General features: G+C 41.1%; 1 protein-coding gene and 1 pseudogene across 3 annotated transcripts in view; both read left to right on the top strand.

The window, feature by feature from the left end:
- Window positions 1-379: 379 nt before the first annotated feature.
- LOC133469272 (transmembrane protein 238-like) lies at window positions 380-2,548 on the top strand (annotated as a pseudogene).
- Window positions 2,549-4,008: 1,460 nt separating this feature from the next.
- The window catches only part of snx29 (sorting nexin 29), a 136,197-nt gene continuing 113,657 nt past the window's right edge, over window positions 4,009-26,548 (top strand). Inside the window, exons 1-13 of one of the 3 annotated variants that reach the window (XR_009785631.1) lie at window positions 4,009-4,404; window positions 4,940-5,004; window positions 7,284-7,336; window positions 7,475-7,605; window positions 9,270-9,450; window positions 9,619-9,689; window positions 11,943-12,203; window positions 14,019-14,430; window positions 14,921-15,033; window positions 17,556-17,652; window positions 17,805-17,887; window positions 19,828-19,891; window positions 20,406-20,534. Coding sequence is in view for 2 of the 3 variants with exons in the window: in XM_061755925.1 (XP_061611909.1) it covers window positions 4,398-4,404; window positions 4,940-5,004; window positions 7,284-7,336; window positions 7,475-7,605; window positions 9,270-9,450; window positions 9,619-9,689; window positions 11,943-12,203; window positions 14,019-14,430; window positions 14,921-15,033; window positions 17,556-17,652; window positions 17,805-17,887; window positions 19,828-19,891; window positions 20,406-20,534 (1,667 nt within the window). In the remaining variant the exon portion in view is untranslated. The remainder of the gene's footprint in view (window positions 4,405-4,939; window positions 5,005-7,283; window positions 7,337-7,474; window positions 7,606-9,269; window positions 9,451-9,618; window positions 9,690-11,942; window positions 12,204-14,018; window positions 14,431-14,920; window positions 15,034-17,555; window positions 17,653-17,804; window positions 17,888-19,827; window positions 19,892-20,405; window positions 20,535-26,548) is intronic. The other 2 variants (XM_061755925.1, XM_061755926.1) reach the window with 2 other exon arrangements.

The following is a 26,548-nucleotide window of genomic DNA, read 5'->3' as shown; positions in this document are numbered from 1 at the left end:
GTCCAGAAGTGTGACTTTGAGTGTGAATGGTTGTTTGTCTATACGTGCCCTTTGATTGGCTGGTGACTAATCCAAGGTGTACCCTGCCTGCCTCTAGCCCAAAATCAGCTGCAATGGGCTTCAGCTCTCTTGTGACTCTAATGAGGACAAGCGCTTACAGCTAACCAAACCCCAATTCACCCTCTCAATAAATTAGAATATTACAGAGTGACAAAATTAGTTTGAATACAGAAATGAGGTAGGAAATGGTCTTCTGGCAAGTATTTTGCTATGTGTTTATTGAATCTGTATGAGGTTCACTTTAGTTTTTTTCTTTTCACTTTTCAAATTAAACTAGGGATTTTTTACCATATTCTAAGTTACTGAGATGCACCTGTATTTGCTACATACTGTAAGTGGTAACAAAATAATCATGTTCCGTTACTTTAATTTATCCTTCTGTATATCATATTTGTTTCTTTTTTACGTGGAGTAAACTGACTGGCCATAACATTAGGTACACCAGCACCATCTACTACGATCTAAAACAAGGCTTATGCATGTGACAGACAAGCAAACAAACTCCCGTTTTGACTGGGAACTGGCCCCACGCTACCTGCACGGAAGTCAAGCGAGTGAACCACAACACCGTCAGTGACTGTGATGATGATTCAACAGTTTGTTTTTTTTTCCCCCTCAGTCAGTTATGTTGATAACTACATGCGTACACTGAACTTCGACCGCTGTTACTGCAGAGCTTGTAAGAGCTACGTCTGCAAATCCCGTCGCTACTCGGGATCCACATCTGGATTAACTCTGACACCATCTTCTCAAGGACCATGTCGACCTCCGTGCAGATGGAGCGGCGGCGGAGAGGAGGTACGGCGGAGTCGGCCGTTGCAAGTGCTCCTTCTGGTTCGCCGTGGCCCACGACATCCTCGGCGTGCTCATCATGATGGTTGGGGTGTTCGGGGGCCTGGCCATCCACGACCTTTTCATCTACGCCGGCGCCATCGTCATCTTCCTCAGCCTCATCTGGTGGGTGTTCTGGTACTCAGGCAACATCGACGTGCCGCCCGAGGAACTGGAGGACGACGTGGGCCTCATTAAGCCGAGGAATAGAGGACTGAGCCGAGTGGTGAGGCGCGTGTCCAACCAGCTCTCCAGCGGTATTCGGTATTCTCTGAGAAAGAACGCCGGCTCGACCAGAGAGGGCCCTGTGGGTAAAAGACCCCAAAACACTGAGGGGTCACTCTTCTCCATCTACGACAGCAGCGTGGCCTCGTCATGTGAGAGAGACACTATCTATATGAACTAAGCCTTTACACCAGGTTTTCCCAAACTTTATTGACTTTAAATGACGTACTCTCAGGTCCTAAAGCTTGATTTGCAAACGTTTTTAAGACGATGGCACGTACAATAAGGCTAAGAGGTCCTTGAGAGAAAACTGCTTCTCACTGAGACTTTGGAGAAAGGAGCTGTTTTGCGGACACAAAACGAGGAAACATACAGTATGTCTTGAATCTCAAGACAATGTCCATGACAGACCAAAGGTAAATGATCTTCGCTTTCATCTTTGTGATCTTAACTGGCTCTCCGTTAGCTACGGAAAGAAGAATCAAAGCTCATGAATCTTTGATTAGCGCCCTTTAACAAGCAGAACGAGGTTTCTTTGTACTTGAAGAACATTCTATGCTTCACTGTATTTTGTCCTGATCCTGAAACTGATATTGTCTTCATTTGTACTTAATTTTCGAGGTGTTTCATGAAACGTCCTGCCTGTTCAATGAGCCGAGGGACTGCTGAATGTGGATATTTTCCTGCAGCACACCTGATGATCTCTAACGGCAGACTGTTGGGAATCACTGATTTACACACTGTAATGTTAATGACTGAGAGATGCACTAAACCTGCACTTGGATTTTGGTTTTATTTGCTTCTACATTTGCTTGAGAGGGATTTGGTGTTTACTCTGCCATCGTGAACGGGTAATAATTAGACAACACTGTCCAGATAAGCTCACATGTTCTCTTGTGGCTGATAAGATATACATCTTGCACACTTTTACGAAGTGTCGTGTCGACGATAAAGAGGCAGAGATCAGACTGTCTTTTCTGGATCCCTGTAAATGCAAAAAAAAAAATTATACTGTACCCTGTGAGCTTGAATCATGTTCAAGTCAAATAAAACGATTCCGCTGTGTGGTCACTTTTGGGCTCTATGTTGCAATGCCAATGCACATTATGCAAACAAAACCCACAAACATGCACAGTTCGGTCACAAGCCTTTTTCATGTTTATCTTCTACTTGAAACTCTAGATACACATTGTATATATACAGTGCAATGCAGTACAGTCACCAAAGTTTGTATTTTCTGTTTCTGTTGATGGCTGTTTTTGATTTGTTAATTGACCCCTAATCTTGAACATCGTCATTTCAGTCATTTCAGCTCTTTCTTGTTACCTTCACGTTGTCATCCAAATGTCAGGTTTATGCATTTGTATTTTTCCTTTACATTTCATTGGTTGTTATCTTAAAATCATTTTCTATCAATAAATGTTGGAAATTGTGGAAGAGGTTTCACTGAGTAAGCCTAATACAACTGCTTTTTTTTTTTTACTATCCATTTATGCATCCATTTTTCGACCTCTTATCCACTGCAAGATGGAGCCTATTTCAGGTGGAACATATTTATGATATGATATGATATGATATGTTATGGTTGGGTATGGTATGACATGACAGTGATTCTCAACTATATTGTGGGTCGGGACCAAAAAGTTATTTTGGGTGGGTTATGGACAGGTGGTCAACAACGACAGGGGGTTTTAGGTTTCCGACAATACTGACATTCATTTTGAGGTTACAGCAAGCGTAACAATACGTTTTCGAGAGCTACAAAAAGGCACCATCACTTAGCGTACTTAGTGTTTTTCATACAAATCTTTACTGTAATCATGGCACTGGTACTATTAGCATCGGTAAGTGATGGACTATGGCGCATTCCGACTTGCGTACGATGTCGGGTTACGCTGCAGCCAGCAGTGAAATATTTAACGTACTTCTCAGATTGACCAAACTTGCCTTTTTTTTTGTGGGGATAATAACAATTTAGGATGTGTGGTGGTTTTTTTTTCGCCTGTGGTTCCGAGTCGGAGGTCACCCGGGAGAACTCCGACGTCCGTCGGGCATGAGATGAATGAAGTGTGTGTTACTATTAAAATATACTACAGATGCATGCTTCAGCAATCTAATTGATTGGGGCATTTAAACATTTAAAGAATGCTATTGGTGTTTTTACATAGTTACATAGTTCAGACTATTAAAACTATTACGGTTTGGTCTACAGCCTTCATTTCCTAAAAAAAGAAGAGATCAGTGCCATTTGTACATGCAGTTGTCATGTTCACCCTCAGTTTCGATTAATCGAACTTTTCTGCCTTGAAAAACACTACAGTGTGGGCACAAACGTGGTGGTCGACTCTTAGTCTGTAGTGGCCTCGGCCACCCTTGGCCACCATGCAGCTCCGCCCCTGCCAGTGGTGACCAGTTCAGGGCCTCTGGCCCAAAGACAGCCGGGATAAGCTCTGGCTCACCCGAGAACCTATAATGACGACAAAGGCTAGAGAAAATAGATGGATATACACATTCATTTTATGTCCATCCAATTTCCTTTTCTTCATTTGGGCCATGTGTGAGCTGGAGCACCCTGGACTAGTCGCCAGCCAATTTCCTTGCAATTTGGAATCTTCAATGTTTCTGTCGTCTTCTTTCTTCTGTCTCTTATGTTTTCAATGTTTTGGGGATGGCGGAGGAAATCGGTGGAGAAAGAATATTCCACACAGAACCTCCAGACCTCAGAAAAATGAGGCAGACGTGCACGAACTACAAGCACACTGTGCTGATTGAATTTAATTCAATTCAAATGCCTAACGTAAACCACGGCAGTCCAAAAACAGTTTAAAACTACATTTCCCATGATGACTTGCGCAAAGCCATATGACAGCGGGGTGTTCTGTCATGTGACCTGCACACTGCAATAACCCGCTTCCGGTGTTCGCCCAGTCACGGGCTGTTGGTTGACGTAACAAAATGAGAATTCACTCGGTGACTTCAATATTGCAATCCGGCTTGTGAAAAGTGCACTTTATCGGCTCGGCAGCGTGCGGGACACTCGGCACTTGTATGTCATCCCGCGGAGGTCGCTCAGCTCCGGGGCAAGGCCTCTCCGCTCACCGACCGAACACCGCCCTTGTAGCCGCGATGGGGTGGGTCAAGCTCGCCCACGGAGGCAGCATGGGCCCGGCCCCTCGCTAGCCTCCGCGGTGGACGATTAGCAGCCACAAAGAGGGATGCATCAGATCGGCGGGGGGAGCGTCAAGCTTGGATGTTGCTGCACCTGAAGTGTGGTCGTCACAATGAACGGTAAGTTTAGTTTGTGTTCGCAAAAAACACAATTTGATATTTACACCGGCGTTTCTGGAAAGGCATTGCAGTATTTTCTCCCGGATTTTGCAACAAAGTCCATTTGATTCGTCCAAGTTTGACATATATCTGCATTGTGCTGCATCGATTTGAACATATTGACATTCAAATGATTTACTATTTAATGAAACCTGAACAACCTCCATGTGTTGCTTCCTTTCTCCTAATCAAATGTATATTGGTCCTGAGGATGCAGATGACACTGCAATTTTTTTTTTAAAGGTTGATTTGTAACGTCTACAGACTTTAAAAACTAACATAATTTTGTTTAATTTATCCGTGAAACATACCTTATTTTATTTGGGTGTTACAATAAAACAATAATTTTTTCTTCTCTGCAATAATGCAAAATAGCATGTATTTTCTTACTCTCTGTGCTTGTCCATGACTGTCTTTATTTTCATGCATACAGTTATTACACAAGCAGTAATTGCACACCATGAAATCAAATTTTGTCTTTGTTCACCTTTTGCAGGCACTGTGCAGAATGATGCCAAGAGACAGAACCTCTTGGAGAGGTTACTTGATGCTGTCAAACAGGTTAGTATAACCTTTTAACACATTCACTGCCATTGACGGCTTTAGTAGTCAAATAACCATGTTAACTGGGAAGGCTGGCAGTGAATTAGTTAAAATGCAATACTATGCGTGTATTGTACTGTGTGTACAGTGGCTGAAATAAGTATTTAACACCACCATTTGTCTCACTAAATATACTTCCAAAGGTGTTATTGACCTGAAAATGTCACCAGATGTTGGGAACACCCCAAGTAATCCATACATACAAATAAGGTAGAACAAATCAGATCAGAAATTAAGTCATGTGTAATAATGCAAAATGACACAGGGAAGAAGTATTGAACACATGAAGAAAGGGAGGTACAAAAAGGCATAGAAAGCCAAGACAACACCTAAAATCTATCGATAATCAATCAGCAATCCAGCCACTTGTCAGTGCAAATGAATATCAGCTGGTTCAGTCCTACCTGATGGCCTACAAAAAGGCCAAGGTGTGAGTCAAGACACATCTCATGACGGGTAAGAGCAGAGAGCTGTCTCAAGACCGTTGCAAACGAATTGTTGCAAAACATAACCATGGCATTGGATACAGGCACATATCTAAGATTCTGAATGTTCCAGTGAGCACGGTTGGGGGCCATAATACGTAAGTGGAAAGCCACCATACCACCATAAATTTGCCTCGATCAGGTGCTTCTTACAAAATTTATGACAGAGGAGTGCAAAGAATAATCAGAAGAGTTGTCCAAGAGCCAAAGGCCACCTGTGGAGGGCTTCAAAAAGACCTGGAATTAGCAGGTACTGTTGTCACAAGGAAAACAGTGAGTAATGTACTCTGCCACCATGGCCTTCATGCATGCTCACCACGCAAGACCACATTGCTGGAAAAAAAAAAAGCATGTCAAGGTTTTTTTTTTTTTAATTTGCTGAACAACATTTGGACAAATGCTGGGAGAATATAGTCTGGTCGGATGAGAGCAAGATTGAACTGTTTGGATGCCATAATGCACACCACGTTTGGAGGAGAAATGGCACTGCACATCACCTGAAAAACACCATACCAACAGGGAAGTTTAGAGGTGGAAACATGATGGTGTGGGGCTGCTGTTCAGCAAATGGTACTGGTATACTTCACATTATTGAAAGGAGGATGAATGGTTTGAGACATTCTTGACAAAAATCTGCTGCCATCTACAAGGATGATGAAAATGAAACGAGAAAAAATGAAAAAGAATGAAAAATAAAGCTGCTGGAATGGCCCAGCCAACCACCTGACTTGAATCCGATCAAAAATCTATGGAAAGAACTGAAACTCAAGGTCCATAAAAGAAGCCCACGGAACCTTCAAGATTTGAAGACTGCTTGTGTGGAGGAATGGGCCAAAATCACTATTAAGCAATTCGTGTGACTAGTTTCTCCACACAGGAGGCATCTTGAACCTGTCATTGCAAACAAAGGCTTTTGTACAATGTGTTAAATAAATACCAGTTGACGTGTTCAATACTTTTTCCCTGTGTCATTCCACATGATTACTCACAACTTAATTTCTGAGTTTATTTGGTCTACTTTCTTTGTATGGATAGATTACTTGGGTTGTTCCCAATATCTGGTGCAATTTTCATTTCAATAGAACCTTTGGAAATATATTTAAGGAGAAAAATGGTGACGTGTTAAATACTTATTTCAGCCGCTGCATGTGGCGTATGGACACATCAAACACAAATACTCCCACCCTACTGTGTCAACAACTTCACAGAGAAATCAGTAATGGCTAACGTTAACCTGTGCATCCCCCCCAAAAAACTCAGCGCAGCTCTGCTTATCATTTGGCTATGGCATGATTGCAGGGGTGTTGCACTAATGGGGATGTGGGTCTTTGTGTGTGATCGAGGCTCAGAATGATAGTGTTTCAGAAAATGTAGCCCGGCATCCGGACTCTGGCTATCACTTGAAAGTGACGCTGAATGTTCACCCATCCTAGCTGGGAATGTCATGGACGGAGAAACTATTCTTATGTAAATTAGCCCCACTGTTAGCGTGACAGCGGGATGGAAATGCACAACACCTTACTCACAGACATATTTTTAGGCAGACAACAGAAGAGGTGTGTGTTTGTTAAATTTCACATTTGGTAGGTGGGCAGGCACTCCAGAGAACCAACTATTTGCGTTCAAGCAACTAAAGAAAATGCCTTTTCATTTATATGCCCCTTTAAGCTATATGTAGCAAAATGTCTCATACAAGAGGCAAGAGTGTCTGCTCTCATTTATTATCATTAATTTCTTTTCTTGTCTTCACAGTGCCAAATCCGCTTTGGAGGAAGAAAAGAGATTGCAACAGACTCTGACAGCAGGTAAGACACGTCATTTGTCATCACCAAATAAATATCTTCCTCTTTGTGTTAGTGTTTATGAAAAAAAAACAAAAACTGGGTGGATGTTTGCTTCATGTGTCAACATAAAACTAAGCCATCCTCTTTTTGCGTCTTCAGGGTAATCTGTCTTTGCGCCCAGTTTGAGGTGGTACTGCAGCACGGCTTGAGAAAGAGCCGTGGTCTCGCCCTCACCGCCGCCGCCCTCAAGCAGGCTGCCGGCTTCAGCAGTAAAGCCGAAGGAGGTAGAGGTTGGATTTGAATTGCTTGTGTACTGTGTTTTTTGCTTTTCAGATATATTTTATTTATTATATGGTTGGTAGTAAAAATGTTCAATAAGGGATCTAGATAGACAAAATATACATCAAATGTGGACAAGTGTTCTCACTATAAATGTACGTTTGGCATTTGTCATATACAGTAACTAGACTGTGCAGGTGTACCTAATAGATTGTCCAGTGAGTGGAGAGTGAAACCTCAAATAGTGACGAGAAGCCATTCCAGGGCACATTTAAGTTTTTTTTTTTCTTATATAATGGAAATAGAAGTTATCCAAAAACCCATAAACCCTTTATTACCTGTACATTCTAACATCCCTTACCTGTCATACAGGTAAAATATAAAGAAAGCTAAACACTGTTACGATTAAGGCATTATTAAAACAATAAAACCCTTTAATGATTAATAACAAAGGCATAATGTGGAGGTTCTTCTTGGTTGTCATATAAGTGTAAAAAAAAAAAAAAAAAGGTTTACCACTGTTAAAAATAAACCACTTCCCAATCCCAATGTGCATGATCACGCTCAGCAAAAGTACTGCGACGCTGATGGACACTGAGCCCGCTGGCGCTTGCTTTACTTACTACATGTAACTTCTGGTTGTATTCTTCTTTTCTTATCATGTTTGTCCTTAACACCGCTTGTTGAGGCTGGTGCTTCTTTGGGGTAAGCCAATAAAAGCCAAACATTAAGGTTAGTGCAACTTTAAAGGCATGTTTTTCCCCAAACATTTTTTTTGGTCAATTTATAAATTATACAACTTTATGGGAAGTACACTTAAGCTGTTCCAGTATATTATAAATCCTAACAAAATATTTGGCATTTAGGTTATTTTTATTTGCTTCAATATCAATACCATGGAAATGCAGCATATCAATTGTTATGCTCGCATGCTTTTGTGATATGTATATTTTTTTTACTGCTGAGCTTTATGTGGCTTTCTCATGAGGAAGTGTTATTCTATCAATAGTATCCTGAGGACCTTCTTCTGCTCGTAGTCAGCTGAACTCTAAACCGTCCTGCTGTTTGAGGCGCCATTAGTGTCACGTTACCGGGTAAAACTGCAGAATATTTCAAAATGCACTGGCTGTTAATTGCACAGTAATGGCGACCACCTCATTCGTGACTATTAGCATTTCTAATGTTCTCCTGTGTTTGAACTCGAGGCTTCGCAGCAGTCTAATGAAGCCGAATCCATCAGAGACATAAATTTAACAATGTTCTGGGGATGGATGCTAATTATATGCTAATGAGTTGTTTTATCCCATTAGGAATCACATGTCTGTATCTTTAAACATGTTACAAGGTGCATCTTGAGTTATTACTGTATGTATTTGACTGATGACTCAACAGCGCCACTTCTGCTTCCCATTCAGTAGTGCACTGAATTTTGCCTTAACGAAGACATAGTGGGCATTTCTTTCCCTCCCAGTTATTTAATTGCTCCAAGAAGTAATTAATGAACAATTCTAAGCAACTGACAGACTTTCTAAAGATTAGTTTGTAGTGAAATGAGCTTCACCTTGACATCTTATGTACATTTCCTCATTATTATTTTAGGTTTGGTGGCTGTACTGCTATCTATTCACTTGGTCTTTGTTTACTATAGTTTTAATGATGGCTTTCCCCCCTCCAGAGTTCACCTTCTGGTTCTACGTGAAGGAGCATCTCAACCGGCATGAGCTCCAGCGCTTCTACTCCCTCCGTCACATCTCGTCAGAGCTGGGCCGAGGTCGGGCCTGGTTGCGCTGTGCTCTTAATGAGCATTCTTTGGAACGCTACCTGCACACACTGCTCGCTGACCGACCACGCCTCGGGTTAGTGCAGTGTTTCTTTGTGCTTTATGGCAGCGTCTATTTTTATTTATTTTTGGAAGAAAACTCCATAAACTGTTTCTCATTGAGTGCAGCAATAAACAGTACATTTATGTACATCCCGCTTTAATGCGCTTCCTTGATTTAACTTTACCACCTTTCTTTTTTTAGCACTTACTATGAAGAGTGGGCTTTTATGCTTGATGAAGAGAGAGCCAGTATGCTGCCCACCATGGCTGCAGGTGATTTTGGAGGTTTCACATTTAATAGTGTATTTAGCTACAGTATGTTAGCAGTGCTATTTTGATTTAGATTTTTAAAGGTTCCAATTAGGGCTGGGCGATATTGGGGAAAAAAATGACAGCAATTTTTTTAACGCTGCAACTTATATTGCCATGTGTAAAAATACACAATAACATCCCCATCACGTGAAAACCAGCACCCATTTTTCTTTTTCCCTAGCTGTATTCTTTGGCCAGTTTATAATAGCGTCAGTGGAAAATAAACTATGCTCAATAGAGCACAGAGGTGAACAGAGTCATGTACCTGTATTTAAATGCTTTGTAGTATTGAACAGGTAATAGTCCTGCCAGACTTTAAGTTAAAATCTTGTATTTTTGTGCCCTGTTGTACTAATAGCCATTAGCACGTTTCTAACACTTTTTTTTTTAAAAATGAATCTTTTATTTTCCACATATGTATAAACATAATATGCATTAGTATTCCTAGATTTGAGTGCATAAATTTAAGCAAAAAAAAAAAAGCTGTAGCTCTCCACCCCTCCCCTCCCCCTAAATGTTCAAGTCATCTGTTGCAACGTGCATTCTGAAAAGTGACACATTAAATGCAGGTGTGCAGTTGTTTCCCTGTGTCCTCATTAATAGTTATAATACAAGAAGATAAGTATATGAAACTCTGGGCTGCTTCATGTGTGTTGTTTGAAGGTTTATATGAATACTGCAACATCGGTGCTAATTTCCCATTTTCTTTCTTCTTTACTTGATTGTTTAATTTTACACAGGATGGGTGGGCAGGCACTCCTGACACCCAACTATTTTTATACAAACAAAATGGTATAATTTCCATACATCCTCTTTAAATTAAATTCAATAACTACGAATTAAACAAATCTTTAAATCTCTGACATTGTCGATCAAAACTGAACATTATCTTTGTAACTGCAGAGTATTCACGTAGCTCTTATGTTGAATTATATTAGATTGTGCAGGGTCTACTGTTTATGCGTATTTTTAATTGCAGGAAGCTACCTTGTTGCAATGCAAAGTTAGAGCAGTAGTTCTTACGCTTACTACAAATAAACAACAGTTGTTTTTGCTGTTTCTCTTTGAAAAGAAGCAAAATATTTCAAATCCTCGTGTAGAAATCTTTATCAATGAGTGGTATAATACAATCGATTTTGCATGAATACCTATTATTGGGAACAATGGACCGATTCATTTGAAATGCTAATTTCTGCTAGTGAACCTACAGGTGTCATAGTCCAGTTTTCCCCGTGTACTTGTGCAGTGGTTCGTCAATTTGTTATTAGAGGGAACAGAGGCCCAAGGTATGCGCACACTTACAAATACCAAAAGTCTAAGTCTTACTAATATAGCTAATATCGCTTGTTATTGAAATACATCTCGACATTCTCGCAATTAACTAATCATGAACTGAGTGTGAGACGTACCCAAAACAATCGTGATCCAACATTTTCACAGTCGTCTACTATTTTGGTAGTAAGTACACTCACAAAGCACACTCACTGGCAATTAAGGAAGGAAATGAAACAAGAACAGACATGACTTGTGCTTTTACTCCTGCGAGCCACAACATTAGGTACTCATGCACAATCTAATGATATCTTATACAACAAGGGTAGAAAAAAAATAATACAATTTTTCAAATATAATAATGCTCAGCTTTGATTGATTAACATTAACCAGAGAGTTATGTTTTCGTGTAGCACTATAATGCAAGCATTATTATTTTTAAAGGCAGATTTTTGCATCTTATGTGTTGGGTATAAATATGAGTATAATAGTGCAGCTGTTCCTAATGTAGTGTCTGGTGACTACGTTGCAAATACTACAGACTGCTGTGCATTAACATAGAAGTAGACTGTGAATTTGTGGAAGTGAAAAAACCCCAAATGTTTTCTTTGTGACGCATCTCAATATTGAAGCATTATGTTATTAAGTACTGAAGGTCTTTACAGATAGATGACGGAAACTAATTCAATCCACTGTTGCTGTTTGATGAATCCTCTTTTGCACTTCCCCTTTGAAGTATTGATAAACACCACTCGGCTGAGGACAAACTTTAAAATATTAAGAATGTGTTGCACAGATCCTCACCCCGTTTTTTGTGGTAGATAGCGGTCTCTCATTGTGTGCTTTTAGAAGTGCCGAGCAAGCACTTTGAGGAAGTTCACAAGTTGCATGTGTCTTCACCAGAGCACTGACTTACTTTTTTCCCCACTCTCTTCTCTGCAGGTTTGAACTCCATCCTCTTCGCCATCAACATAGACAACAGCGACCTGAACGGGGGGCCGACGAGAGGCGGAGGCTCCACCATGACGCACCTCCTCAAAGAGTCCACGCAGGGCATCGGCAGCCTGTGGAAGGAGTCCACGCAGGGGGTCAGCAGCCTTCTTCGAGAGATCAGCACTGCCACCGCTGTGGTGCCAGGCTTCAGCCCCAGGGTGGACGTAGCCTCGGACCCGCTACCTGTCCTGCCGCGCAGCACCTCCGCTGGTACTTTGGCTAAATACTTTGGCTAAAAACTGTGACAGAAAAACTTAAGATTAATTCATTTCTCCTTCAGGCTGGTTTTACGCTACATGGTTCAAGTGACACAATTCAGATTTTTTTTTATTTCAAGAGGCACAATTCAAATTAGCCATGCAGCGTAGAGAGAAAAAACAAAACGAATATCTTCACATCATAATCAGGCCTCTTCCAAATATTCGGTACGTATCGGCTATGTGCCAAATGCGAGTGTAGCATAAATGCTGACATTGGATATAGCCATGTCGTGCATTGCATTTTGCCTGAAACTGCTTCAAAAACAACATTAGTCGGCGTTCAGTTCCACACAATCGAGAGCATTCCAAATGATCAATTAATTCAATAATCAATTATTATGCCCAACCTTAACTCAAAGGCCCCTCAAACTTGAACATGGTCACTGTGGACAAATTAGACCACATGACTGTTTTCCATAGCGCACTCCACTTTTTATGCTCCATAGATCACTGAAGAATTGTTTTGCATTAGATTCACTTCAACTGGTTTTCTGAAGGCCATGATGTGGTTTTAGTACAAATTCCTTGAGTTATGTGCCAGAATGCTTTTATTTTTCCGTGATACATACTGTAGCTGTCAGATCTACTATGCCGTTTTAGAAAAGTTGTGACATTAAAATGAAAAGTTCTACCAACCACATTTCTACATTGTTTTAGCACCAACCTTCCAGGTTTTAACACATTGTTTCCATTAGATTCCACTGTAATCCCAACATTAATCACATTTTTCATTATCCAGTAGAAAACCGTAACCTATTTGCTAAACTAAATCTAAGTGGTGGTATTTTTAGCCCACTCTAGCCATGTGGTTAGTCACATGTGACCGTCTTCTGACAGGAAACATTCATTTGCTCGCATCTCCATCCAAATGGAGCAGCAGGTAGTGAAGTCCTCAATGAATCGTCTAACCTTCCAGACCTTCGTGTTTGACCTAATTTCGCTGTCTGCCCTGTTCCATTCCACTGGGCACTGACACCATTTCCCCTCCATACTTAGCAGGATGAGCGAGGTTTACAATTTTAACTGTGTGGTTAAAAATGGAAGTCTACAATTCTTGCTAATACATATATGTTTTAGACTCAAAATTGGGTGTGTTTTCCACAGTTCATAATGTGTTTTGAGAGGCTGATAGGGTGGAACTTCTAAGACCAAATGACCCAGAAGTTGTGGAATTGGGAATGACCAAAATGGAATATTAAAAAAAAAAAAAAAAAAAAAAAAAAAAAGCCTTCAAAGCAAACTCTTCTCCTTTGAATTTTTATTGCAATGAGTGACTTTGGAGAGACGTTATGCAAAGTTTTCTGACGGCTTGATGAGGTCAAATCACTCTTAACACAACAGCACATGATAATCGGTCAGGTTAATCTTTCAGAGAAATAAGGGAATCTAGTTTTAGCTGACTTTGACTGTAAGAGGAAAAATGCTCAAAATTGGCCTGATATTTGGTATGTGTGTACACTGCTTAAAATTTGTAAAAATGAAATGCTGATATTAGTGTAATATTAACGACCTTGGAGGTGGCACCATAAATCAATCTTATGTTCCTGTGTGTCATTGTCACTGTTGAGATTTTTGGGTAAGGGACATTAAGGAAAACCCGAATCCATCTGCCATTTTCTGTGGCACTTGTCCTCATGTGGGTTGCCGGTAAGTTGGAGCCTATTTAAGATGACTTTGGCTGACAGGCGGAGTACACCATGGACTGGTCGTAAGGCAACTTAACACATATTTTACTTTTTCCACCTCTTGGTCCTTTCCCACTCAGACTCTGGGCTGAGGAAGGAGCGGCGGAGGAGAAAGAAGATCACTAACATCATCTCCTTTGACGATGATCTGGACGGAGGTGCTGAGGATGAGGAGGAGGGTGAGGAGGACTTCCCTAAGATTGGTGGACTTAGCAAGAGTCAGGCCGATCCCGTTCAGAGCAGCGTGGAGGAAGGGATCGATCTCTTGGAGCCGTCGTTCCCAGAGTCGCCTTCTCACAACGGGCTAGATGACACAGCAGCACTGAGTTGGGTGGGGTCACCCCATCACTCTCGTACGCCGCCCATGCCTACGCCTCCCCTGCCAGACAGGAAGAGCATAGATAACGAGGAGGAAGAGGATGAAGAGGAGGATGAGGAGGAAAAATACAAACGCAGAGCACCAATCCAGGAGGACGAGAGGAGTAATGACCAGTGAGTTGTTCCATCCATTTTCTATACCATTTATCCTCATTAGGGTTGCGGGTAAGCTGGAGTCTGTCGGTGCTGACTTTGGGCGAGAGGCGGGGCACACCCTGGACTGGTTGCCAGGCAACCACAAGACACAGTTTGACAAGCAACCATTTGTTTCTATGAGCAATTTAGTTTCCAATTAACCTCACATACATATTTGTGAAATGTGGGAGGAAGCAAGAGAAGCCGGAGAAACCTTCCGCAGTGCAGACTCCGCAGGGGAAGGCCGGAGCCGAGATTCAAACGCAGAACCTTAAAACTGTGATTAAATGTGTGAACCACTACTGCATCATGCTGCTCTACTATGACTTCACTCAAAAAGAAAACGAGACATCTTGTTCAAAGGCCAAATCGCAGCGTGTGACTTGTGAGCCGAGTAGGACACAGGATATTGATTGCGCCAAGAAAGGTCACTCCCAGCTTGACTGAGCTTGAAATGTTCTCTTTTAAGGATGGTGGTGGGAAGTCTGTCCAGCGTGTCCACGTGGAGCCCCGTGAAGGTACTGATGGACCACAGCAGCTCGGACATCCTCATCCCCCTCAATGCCGCCACCCCACAACCAGGTATTCTATAACGTAGTACAGAACCATACATTAATCAGTGCAATCAGTCTGATGTACTTCGAAGAAATTAGTCTATGGAAACTCAGTGATAACATCCACTCTTCTGGGCATACTTTCTGCAAGATTTCATTGTGTATCTGTGGAATATTTTTGTCCTTTTAGCTATGAAAGAGGTAGGCAAAGTATGGCCCTTGTGCCACATATGGCTCCGTTTTTTAATCCGGTATCAAGTCCTGTAATATTTTTAAAATAAAATATTAGATAATTATAATTAAATTACTTGCAAATATGATAAGAAATTATTTTATTAAAAATATTTTACATTTTATGTACACATTCTAATTATTATGATTTTTTTAACCTCATCTGCAAATGACATGGTCCATTTAATAAAAAAAAAAAAAAAAAGAGGTCACTGCTTGAAGTTGCGAAAGTGCTGCTGGCTCACAATCTTATGATATAGTTCAGTGATTCTCAAAGTATGGTGCTAGTAGCACGAGTGGTAAGTAGACTCCCTCCAGTGGTATGTGAAAGAATCACTGCCCAAGTAGTTCAGTTGTAACTTTTTAGTACAATACATTTGCATTTCATCTTTAAGAACTGTTTTTTTTCTAGTCAGGCACATTTTGTATTGAACTTTTATGTATGTACCTTTCAGCATTATTGGTGCCTTCACAGATGTGCAACTTACCGATGCCATGGGCACTAACACACCCCATACCATCGCAGATGCTGGCTTTTGAACTTTGTGCTGATAATAATCCGGATGGTCCTTTTCCTCTTTGCCCCGGAGGACGCGACATCCGTGATTTCCCAAAACAATTTGAAATGTGGACTCATCGGACCACAGAACACTTTTCCACTTTGCGTCAGTCCATCTCAGATGAGCTCAGGCAAGCCAGACAAGCCAGACAAGCCAGCGGCGTTTCTGGGTGTTGTTGATTTAAGGCTTTCGCTTTGCACGGTAGTGTTTTAAATTTAATTTGTAGACGTAGCGACAAACTGTCTTAACTGACTGGTTTTCTGGAGTGTTCCTAAGCCCACGAGGTCACGGCCATTCAGTGTTGCTTTTAGGCCTTGCCGCTTACGTGCAGAGATTTCTCCATATTCTCTGAATCTTTTGATGATATTATGGACCTTAGATGATGAAATCCCTAAAATCCTTTTAATTGTATTTTGATAAACGTTCCTAAACTGTTGGACTATTTGCTTACGCAATGATTCACAAAGTGGTGAAACCTCACCCCATCCTTGCTTGTGAACAACTGAGCCTTTTGGGGATGCTCCTTTTATACCCAATCATGACATGCACCTGTTTCTACTTAAAATGTTCACCTGTGGAATGTTCCAAACAGGTGCTTTTTGAGCATTCCTCAACTTTCAGTCTTTTGTTGCCCTTGTCCCAGCTTTTTTTGGAACGTGTTGCAGGCATCAAATTCAAAATGAGTGAATATTTGGTTAATTGAAGAATAAATTGCCTGTAGGTGTGAATGTGAGTGCGAATGGTTGATTGTTTATATGTGCCCTGCGATTCACTGGCGACCGGTTCAGTGTGTACCACACCTCCTGCCCGAAGATAGCTTGGATAGGTTCCAGGAGCCCGTGACCCTAGAGAGGATAAGCGGTAAAGAAAATGGATGGATGGATGGATATTTGGGGAAAAAAGCCCACTAACATTCGTCAGTTTGAATATTAAATATCTTGTCTTTATAGTGTATTCAGTTGAATATAGATTGAAAAGGATTTGGAAATCATTGTAATGTCTTTATTTACGTTTTACACAACATCCCGACTTCATTGGAGTTGGGGTTTGCACTTCCACGCCAAACTAATCCCAGTATGCCTTTTATGAACCTTGCTTTGTGTGCTGTAGTGCAAATAAAGGCCTCCCCTAAACTGGTCCCGAGCATACATTTGTCTGAAAGGTAAGAGGAAGAATTTAGCTTCAGAGGGAAGTAAAAGGTCTATGCCATACCTCGTTTGATTTGAAGAGGTTTGTTGTTCTATACAACACATTTTGGGAGTCTGTGCTCGTCTCATGTTGCTATTTCTTGGCTTTCCAAACAGCCCCTACACAAATAGTATAATAATGTGCATTCATGGGTTTTATGTTTAATTTAGTGAGCCAAGCATTGATTTAAGGCAGGGGTGTCAAAGGTGTCGTCATAGCAGGTGAGGGGACCAGTATAATTGCTGAGGGTGCTTTGGCTCCTTCTGAAAAGACTGAATGCAGCTGCAAGTTACATTTATAACTCACTACTAAAAGGACAAACAAAAACCTTGTCATGCCATCTACTTGCCAGAAGCTGAGCTGCACTGTGTTTGTTTACGGAGTTGCCATCTGGCTATGCTTCTTGTACCTGAACTTAATGATGATGATGTGGAATCCCTAATAGTTGCACCTGAATTTGATAGTCATTTTTGTGGCTAGTTTTGAACATAAATCAAGGAAAATGTATCGCAAGCTTTCACAAATGACATCTTTTGGCCAGATCTTTACTGTCATTTCCATCTTGTTTCAGTCAACTCTGTAGAGGACACGGCGGCCTTTCCTCCTCAGTGTGAGTCATCAGGGCCGGTGGAAGACTGTGATAGCCGCAGATCACGGCCACCTCTGAAGTAAGCTTCTGCTCTGCTGTATGTAGGATGTGTTTTGGTGTGAAGACGGTTTTCATCACTTATCGTAATGCAATTCAGCCATCTGCTCCTCGGCCTCAGCAAGTGAAAAGACTTTTTGACATTCACGATATCGATGCGTTGATGTTTTTCAGTATGGAGTCCAGTCAGTTGGCGCTGTCCACTCCGCTCAGTGGTACGCTGCCAACATCTGCTCTGCCAGAGTCAATGACAGTTGGTGAGTAGTTGTCGTCCCCCCCCCCCCCCCCCCCCACCCCTTTTCTGTAGTTCTGCTCTTGTTCATCCTGTCTGCCATGCAAGCCAGCCTTCCAACTGTAAAATCAGTGGAAAAGTGGCACAAATGTGTACAAATGTCAGCAGCACATTTAAATAGAGTAGTGTGTTCAGGAAATACAGTAAGACATTGTTCTACTGCCTGACAGTGAAGTGTGTAACTTAAGTTTAACTTTGGTTTCTGATGAAATATAGTCCCTTGCAATATATCAGTTTGTGAAAATGTCATCAGTGAGGCGGAAAGAAAATCTCACTCCACTATTTCCAAATGACCATTTTATCCACCTGGTGGCACTGCTGGTCCAAGGAATGGGCATCGACTGCCGCTAGGCGCCTATAAGGCATCTCTTTTGAAAGGAGATGTGAAGCAATGCTAGTGAATGGAATCCATGCCTTTTGTGGCAGCTGTAAGATTGTAGATGTAGATGGCGAGGGAAAAAAAAAAACAAATTCCAGGTCACTTGAGGAGTCATGTGTGTGGTCTGGGGTCTTTTAGCTGCCCAGTAGATTGGCATATTTGTGAAAGTTATGATGTCGACAGTGAGCGAGCGAGCTCTGCGAGAAAACAAAAGACTACCAAGTAAACTGTAATACTGTACTACGCTTTGTTTGACTATTTCTTACCTGTGACTCAAATGAAGACAAGCGCTATAGAAAATGGAGGGCTAATCAAGCATTTGCAGGTACATCTCAAATTGGAATATAGTAGAAAAGTCCATTTATTTCAGTACACATACATTCTATAAGAATCTTTAAACACTTTTTAGAGGGAAAATTCCTGCCCAATTTCTACATTAAAAATCATTGACTGTTACGTAGTAGTTTCTATCGATGGTGAATTTGGGGTTTTCATTTGCTGTAAGCTATAATCATCAAAATTCTACACAGTAAATCATACATTTTAGCGTTTGTATTGCATGTCTATGAGTTTCATTTTTTGAATCGAACTACCCAACTAAATTAAGCTTTTGATGCTATTCCAATTTATTGATTGTACCTGTACAGTGGATGAGTCCAAGCTTGTCAGTCGACTGGAGTGTATGAAGTATATAATTGATGAGGCATCTCTGTTGCGTAGTGTAGCTGTGCAAATGTTATCGGGCCATTTCTTTGTTTGTCCGCTTTCTGATCCACACTCTATTGTAAAGGACTGTTTGAAATATATGGACAAATGGAAGCATTTATTTCCTCTCCCTCACACAAACATACTCACTGGCAATGTCATTTGTAAAATCCCTCTGTGAGAACCGAGTGTCGTCTGGCTATACTCAAGGCCCTAATGGCTCGTCTGTGACACCCGCTGTGAACGCGTGGTCGTACTAAAGGTCACTTTTATTTCCGGCTCGATGATGTGGAGCTGTATAGACGCTCCTCACGTCTACTCTTTTTTTCTTGTCCTCGTTAGCACACACCTCCTCCTCCTCATCCTCAGACTCCTCAAGCCAAACTCAGCACTTAGACCCAGGGCTGTAAGGAGACCTATTTGTATCTGGGGCAAAATGGACACCTTACATCAGTTATGAGAACAGACTAGTGGTCTTTGTAAATTGTAGCATACAAAAATAGTTAATTTCTTGTCTCATGGTCATTTTTGGACTTTTTGAACTGTGTTTTTTAGTTGAACCGCAAACATGTCACAATTGTCAAGGAAGAAACAAATTAGTCTTTGTATATCATTTTAATTTTATGATATTGACAAAAAGACATTCTCCGATTTGTTAAAAAGATTGTCAGAAAAATTCATGACAATTTGGTGTCTGTTAAGTATATCAGTAGTTGCTGTTTGCACCTTTGGAACTGAAGGCATTTGATTAGTTTCTTAACATTGCAATGTATCTGTTCTAAACTTAAAATTCTAGCTCTCAATTTGTGGTGTCTTTACAGTGGAGCTGCGACAGGCTATTGTAGCCATGATGAACAGGAAGGACGAGCTGGAGGAACAAAATGGGTATGTAGGAGTATACAGCCTCCTTATCTGCTGCTTGCAAAGCCAAACGTGCATAGGTACACTCACATACACACGCACAGTGAAAGCAGTTGGATGACCTTTCCCTTTAATATGGTACTCTTTTTATCAAGAGAGAGAGGCATTTTCATGCTGACTTGGCCGTAGACTGATTAGTTTTTTTTTTTTTGCTACGAGCAAGGCCAGTTGAGTGGGATTTACTATGAGTTAACAGCTGCCACAGAAAAACAGCAAAACACTGCTAATCTGTTGTATAGTTTTGTTTTTATGCACTGCAAACTGATGGATGTGGGCATCTTTCTCTCTCAGAGGGAGGAAATTTATAATGTAATTACTGTGATAAACACAAGTGGACGAGTATTGGGCCACCTGGCCTTTATGCCAACTGAATCTGAACATAGTGCTGTCCTGTAATGTGCGGCAGCAAACTGCTCCTGCGTCCATGTGTGTTTCGATTCCCACATGACACGGATGGTCCACTTGGTGTATTTGGCAGGTCTCTTCGTAGTCTGCTGGATGGGGAAATGGAGCATTCAGCAGGTCTGAGACAAGAGATTGAGCTGCTGAAAAAAAGGCTGGCTGAACTGGAAGAACGACACACGGCGAAGGTCCAGGCACTAGCCAGGTAACATACAAGAGTGCTCTTGAATACGTAGACTATTAAATTAATACAATAAAGTATTTTCATTATTTTAAATAAATGTGCAACATTCTTCTAGGATGAATCGTGCAGTTCAATACCAAACCACAATTAGAACAATTGTTCAAGGAGACAGTATGGAATATTGACTTTTTAAGGGCTTGCATACAAAGTTGGGTCTCTGGGGTGCCAGGCTTGCCACCAAATTATTTATCTGCTTAAGTATCTGTGAGCCTCTGCCTTCGGGTGGGGGTGGGTCCTGACTCTTGTTTGTGCCTATGCACCAAACAGCAGTTCAGAGTACCCACCCTTTTTGGAGTCCTTGGAGGGGGTACTGGAGAGCGCTCCCACTGGGGACTCCATCGTTCTGCTGGGGGACTTCAATGCTCACGTGGGCAATGACAGTGAGACCTGGAAGGGTGTGATTGGGAGGAACGGCCCCCCCGATCAGAACCCGAGCGGTGTTCTGTTATTGGAATTCTCATCACGGATTGTCCATAATGAACACCATGTTCAAGCGTAAGGTTGTCTACACGTGCACTTGGCACCAGGACACCCTAGAGCGCAGTTTGATGATCGACTTTGTGGTCGTCTCATCGGACTTGCGGCCGCATGTCTTGGACACTCGGGACCCAGGACACGCTGGAGAGACGACGTCTCTCGGCTGGCCGGTGAACGCCTCGGGATCCCCCTGGAAAAGCTGAATGAAGTGGCTGGGGAGAGGGAAGTATGGGCGTCCCTGCTAAAGCTACTGCCCTCGCGACCCGACCTCGGATAAGCGGTAGAAAATGGATGGATGGCTGGATGGATGGAAGTGTCTGTGAGCATCCAAGCAGTTCTGATCAGCTAGGCTGGCCCAAGATCCGGAGCCGCTACACTCTATGAAACACTCACGCCCCCCAGTTGTAACACCCCTGATGTGATGTCAAAGCCAAAAGGTACAGTGGATATAAAAAGTCTCCACACCCCTAATCAAATGCCAGGTCTTTGTGGTTTACTGTCAAACTAAATTTAAAACGAAAAATTGCAGTGTAATAATGTAGACGGGCTAATGAATAGCATCTACATCGTGGTGTTGTCGAAGTGTCCTTGAATAAGATACTAAACCCCCAGTTGCTCCTGATGCTGTGTCATCAGTAGGGGAATGAGACAGTGGTAAAGCATTTTGAGTACCTTGAAGGTAGAAAAGCGCTTTACAAGTGCAAGCCCATTTACCATTTTAGAAGGGACGTTTGAACACAAATGGGGCAGCAACACGTGGAAATACAAAAAAAAAACCAAAAAAACAATACTCACAGCCATATATTCTTCATCTTCTGGGAAAAAAGATAAATATTACAGTTGAGTGAAACTCTTCTTTGTCTGTCTGCATGACTGTATTATACTGCCCGGTGGCCAAGTCGCGCACACCAAAAGGAGCTGCAATTAATTAATCACGGTGCACAAACTGTTTAATTCTTCTCATTATATTTAATTATGTCATTACTATGTTTTCATAAATTACAATATTAATGTCACTGCCATTAACAGCTGTATACAACAAATATGCATGTTAACTGGGAGGGCTGGCAGTGAATGAGTTATGTGTAATTTTCGTTATTTACTCTATAACCTGTACAAATCAACTGAAAAACAAAAGGAAAAATCTTTGAGAGGGGAAGTAAAAATAAACAACAGAGATAATGTTGTTGCACAAATGTGCACGCCCTCTTATAACTGGGCATGTGGCTGTGTTCAGAATGAGCAAATCACAATCAAACTCAGGTTTGACCACACCTGACACTATTTCAAGTGCCTCTAATTGACCTCAAATAAAATTCGGATGTTCTAGTAGGCTTTCCTGATATTTTTGTTGTCACATCGTACAGGACAAGCCACACATTTCCACCTTGGTAGATGTGAATTAAAGGCTAAAAAAAACACCTTAAAGAAACTGTCATGACAACATGACTTTGCACATTTCATCCATTTCATCCATTTTGCCATGAAGCTAAAGCTACATTTTTTTTTGAAGGATTCCAGCAAGACATTTTAGTGGATAATTATATGCATTCAGTTCAGCATTTGATATATTTTTTTCAGTTTGTTAAAAACATGTTTAATGCATCTAAGTCCATCACTAGCAGTTAAAAATTTGAGTCACATACCTATTGATATAATTAATGCAGATTTGATTGTGGTCCATATTCCAATGATCCTTGTACAAAACTGTAATATGAAATACCACAGCACCAACTTTTGACCAAGTGTTCTGATTGTAATATTACAACCCCAATTCCAATGAAGTTGGGACGTTGTGTTAAACCTAAATAAAAACAGAATACAATGATTTGCAAATCATGTTCAACCTATATTGAATTGAATACACTACAAAGACATTATATTTAATGTTCAAACTGATAAAACTTTATTGTTTTAGCAAATAATCATTAACTTAGAATTTTATGGCTGCAACATGTTCCAGAAAAGCTGGGACAGGTGGCAAAAAAAGACTGAGAATGTTGAGGAATGCTCATCAAACACCTGTTTGGAACATCCCACAGGTGAACAGGCTAATTGGGAACAGGTGGGTGCCATGATTGGGTATAAAAGGAGCTTCCCTGAATGGCTCAAGGCGAGGTTCACCTCTTTGTGAACAAGTCCGTGGGAAAATAGTCGAACAGTTTAAGGACAATGTTCCTCAACGTACAATTGCAAGGAATTTAGGGATTTCATCATATACGGTCCGTAATATCATCAAACGGTTCAGAGAATGTGGAGAAATCACTGCATGGCCGATAACCAACATTGAATGCCCGTGACATTCGATCCCTCAGGCGGCACTGCATGAAAAACAGACATCAATGTGTAAAGGATATCACCACATGGGCTCAGGAACACTTGAGTGCAACTTGGAACTGTATTATAATGTAAAGCAAAAGCCATTTATCAACAACACCTAGAAACGCCGCTGGCTTTTCTGGGCCCGAGCTCATCTAAGATGGACTGTGCCAGCATCTGTGATGGTATGGGGCTGTGTTAGTACCAATTGCATGGGTAACTTACATATATATCTGTGAAGGCACCATTAATGGTGAAAGGTACATACAGGTTTTGAAGAAACATATGCTGCCATCCAAGCAACGTATTTTTCATGGACGCCCCTGCTTATTTCAGCAAGACAATGCCAAACCACATTCTGCACGTTACAAAGGTGTGGTGTCGTAGTAAAAGAGTCCGGGTACTAGACTGGCCTGCCTGCAGTCCAGACCTGTCTCCCATTGAAAATGTGTGGCGCATTATGAAGTGTAAAATACCACAACGGCTGTTGAACAGCTGAAGCAAGAATGGGAAAGAATTCCACCTACAAAGCTTCAACAATTAGTGTCCTCAGTTCCCAAATGTTTATTGAATGTTGTTAAAAGAAAAGGTGATGTAACACAGTGGTAAACGTGACCCTGCCCCAGCTTTTTTGGAATGTGTTGCAGCCATAAAAGTCAAAGTTAATTATTATTTGCTAAAAACAATAAGGTTTATCAGTTTGAACATTAAATATCTTGTCTTTTTATTGTATTCAATTAAATATAGGTCGAACATGATTTGCAAATCATTGTATTCTGTTTTTATTTGTTTAACACAACGTCCCAACTTCATTGGAATGTGTGCAATTTAGTGTTGAGAAACTGCATTGTATCAACGTTTGATCTTCTCACATCTTTGATCTTTGCAGACATCTTTTTAAAAGTAATCATGATGAATTACTCAACTGATTCATTTATAATGAAGGACTTCATTGGAATTGGGGTTGTAAAATTCTCACCTCATCCTAAAGTACTTGCCCGGTTGAAACAAAACAAGCTTTAATGCAATTACTTCCACTACCATCTACCCACGTGAACAACCTTAAGGCCTTTCCTCTGCATTTCAAACACAGTGCCAGTGATTTAAAGCAAGTGAATCACTCGCTGAATGTTGCATCAGCTGAAGAAGCCAAAGCTCAGAGCTACCTATCTACAAAAGACCCATGTACTTTTCCTCTTCCGCTCTTTTAAGATTCATACCTCATGATTTTTAAATAGGCCTCAAACCTAAATTTGTCAGAGATGCCCATATCAAGATTTTGCTGTCCAGTCGCTATATCTTGAAGCTTTGGAGGGATTTTTTTTTTCCATCCCATTTACAGGTATATTAGAGTAGAAAATCTACAAATTAGGGAGGCGTGACTGAGTGGTTAGCACATCTGCCTCACAGTTCTGAGTTTGGGGGTTCGAACCTCGGGTCCGGCCTTCCTGTGTGAAGTTTGCATGTTGTGTAACAAGATGGCTTTGATTAAAACTGGCTTTGATTAAACTGTTTTGTTGCTTCCTATGCTGTGTTGCATACATACCTTTGATGGATCGTTGACATAGACTAAATCACAATCTCCACACAGTAAAAAAAGAAAAGTGCAACTATTAATTAGGTTTCCCTGTCTAACGTCACACACACACACATATTTTTAGACGTGACCACCTAGTTGTGTAATCCGTCAATCTACGATTATTTGCGTCTGGGCTACAAGTCTTCAGGTTTTCCATTAGTCAGCCTCGGGTTGTCCAAAGATAGTCTCAGCATGTCTGTTTTCACTCGGTGGACTCCAATAAGTCAACGAGAATTGATTGATGTCAGAGTGTTCACCGTTAAGCAAATCAGGCCGCAAATGTTGGTTCCTTTTGTATCTTGATGCTTTGATCTCAATGTTCACGCCATGTGCGGTGCTTATACATTACACTTTTGTTTCAATAAGCTTTTGCTCAGTATATCTGCTCCCTGCTGTTGTCTATGATCATACGGTGGTCCAAACCCAGTTGCTTTGTCTTAACTTCGTGAGGTCATCGATTTGTTGCCACATGGGGTAGCTCGGTTGTCGAACTTCTCCACTGGATAAGATGCTCCGACCTTCAGTAACATGGCTACAGTCAATAGAAGGAGTTTGAGACGATGTGAAAGTGATCCCATTGGAAGGCTAAAATTGCGCTCCACAATATAGGTGGAAATCGGACAGAGTTTTATATTATCAAAATATTTTGCCAATAATAGTATCAGGATAACAGTAACTGAAGAAAAAATAAACTTAATTTCTTCGACACATAATAACAATATAAAATCACACCACCACCGACAGTCTGCTGGTTTTGTCTTTTTACTGTAGAAAAGTTCATAATGATAATAAAAGCACTGTATTTACATTTGTATTATTTTTATTTGTTTTAAAAACTGACGCCAGAACAATTCACATTGTAATGTTGAATTACACACGTGCGCGCAGTCAGTCAGATTTGTTTTAGTGATGCTTTTTATTGTTAGTGATTAGCTTAAAACTTTCATTGTCTAGTTTCCAAAGCAGGTTTCGTCAATCAAAATAACAAGGATCGTCTCTTGTCCTGTGTTCTAACTCCTTGCCCCTCTTCAAACTAAAATGCAAATAGCAGTGAGTAAAGAAAGAATAATGTAGTACTCACTTAACTGCTAGCTGAACGTGTGGTAGAATACCAAGATCAGCATCATATTAACATGCTCATTCTTTGTTCATCTATTTTTGACTTATTCTTCATCACCATTTTTTGTTTGCCAGCTAACCTTTCATGGTAGTTCTACACTTTCCACCTTTGGCTGTAACGGCAAAATTATTTTCCTGCAAGAAGGCAGTCAGTCAGTATGATGCACAAATCTAGCCCTGAGATAGTAATCGGTTCTGTGCGCTTGCCAACCTCTTGCTGTTAACCCTCGACCCAGGGTCCCGCTGTTACCTCGCGATCTAAAACATTCATCAGAAACTGCTATTTCGAAGGGATGCAGGAGACTGCTTCACGTTCAAAATTCTGAACTTTATGTCCCCATTGCTTTCTTCTTGCGCTTGTCCCTCAACAGTGGGGAAGCACTGTCCATGTAATCATGCTTGTCCTTCATGAAAATTGTAGGTCATACCTCAATTGAGGTGAGATCTTAATGTAGTCTTAGGCTACATTTACATTGCAGGT

The sequence above is a fragment of the Phyllopteryx taeniolatus genome, chromosome 19 (assembly GCF_024500385.1).
Source record: "Phyllopteryx taeniolatus isolate TA_2022b chromosome 19, UOR_Ptae_1.2, whole genome shotgun sequence".
NCBI lineage: Eukaryota > Metazoa > Chordata > Actinopteri > Syngnathiformes > Syngnathidae > Phyllopteryx > Phyllopteryx taeniolatus.
This window is presented reverse-complemented; position numbering and strand designations above follow the sequence as displayed.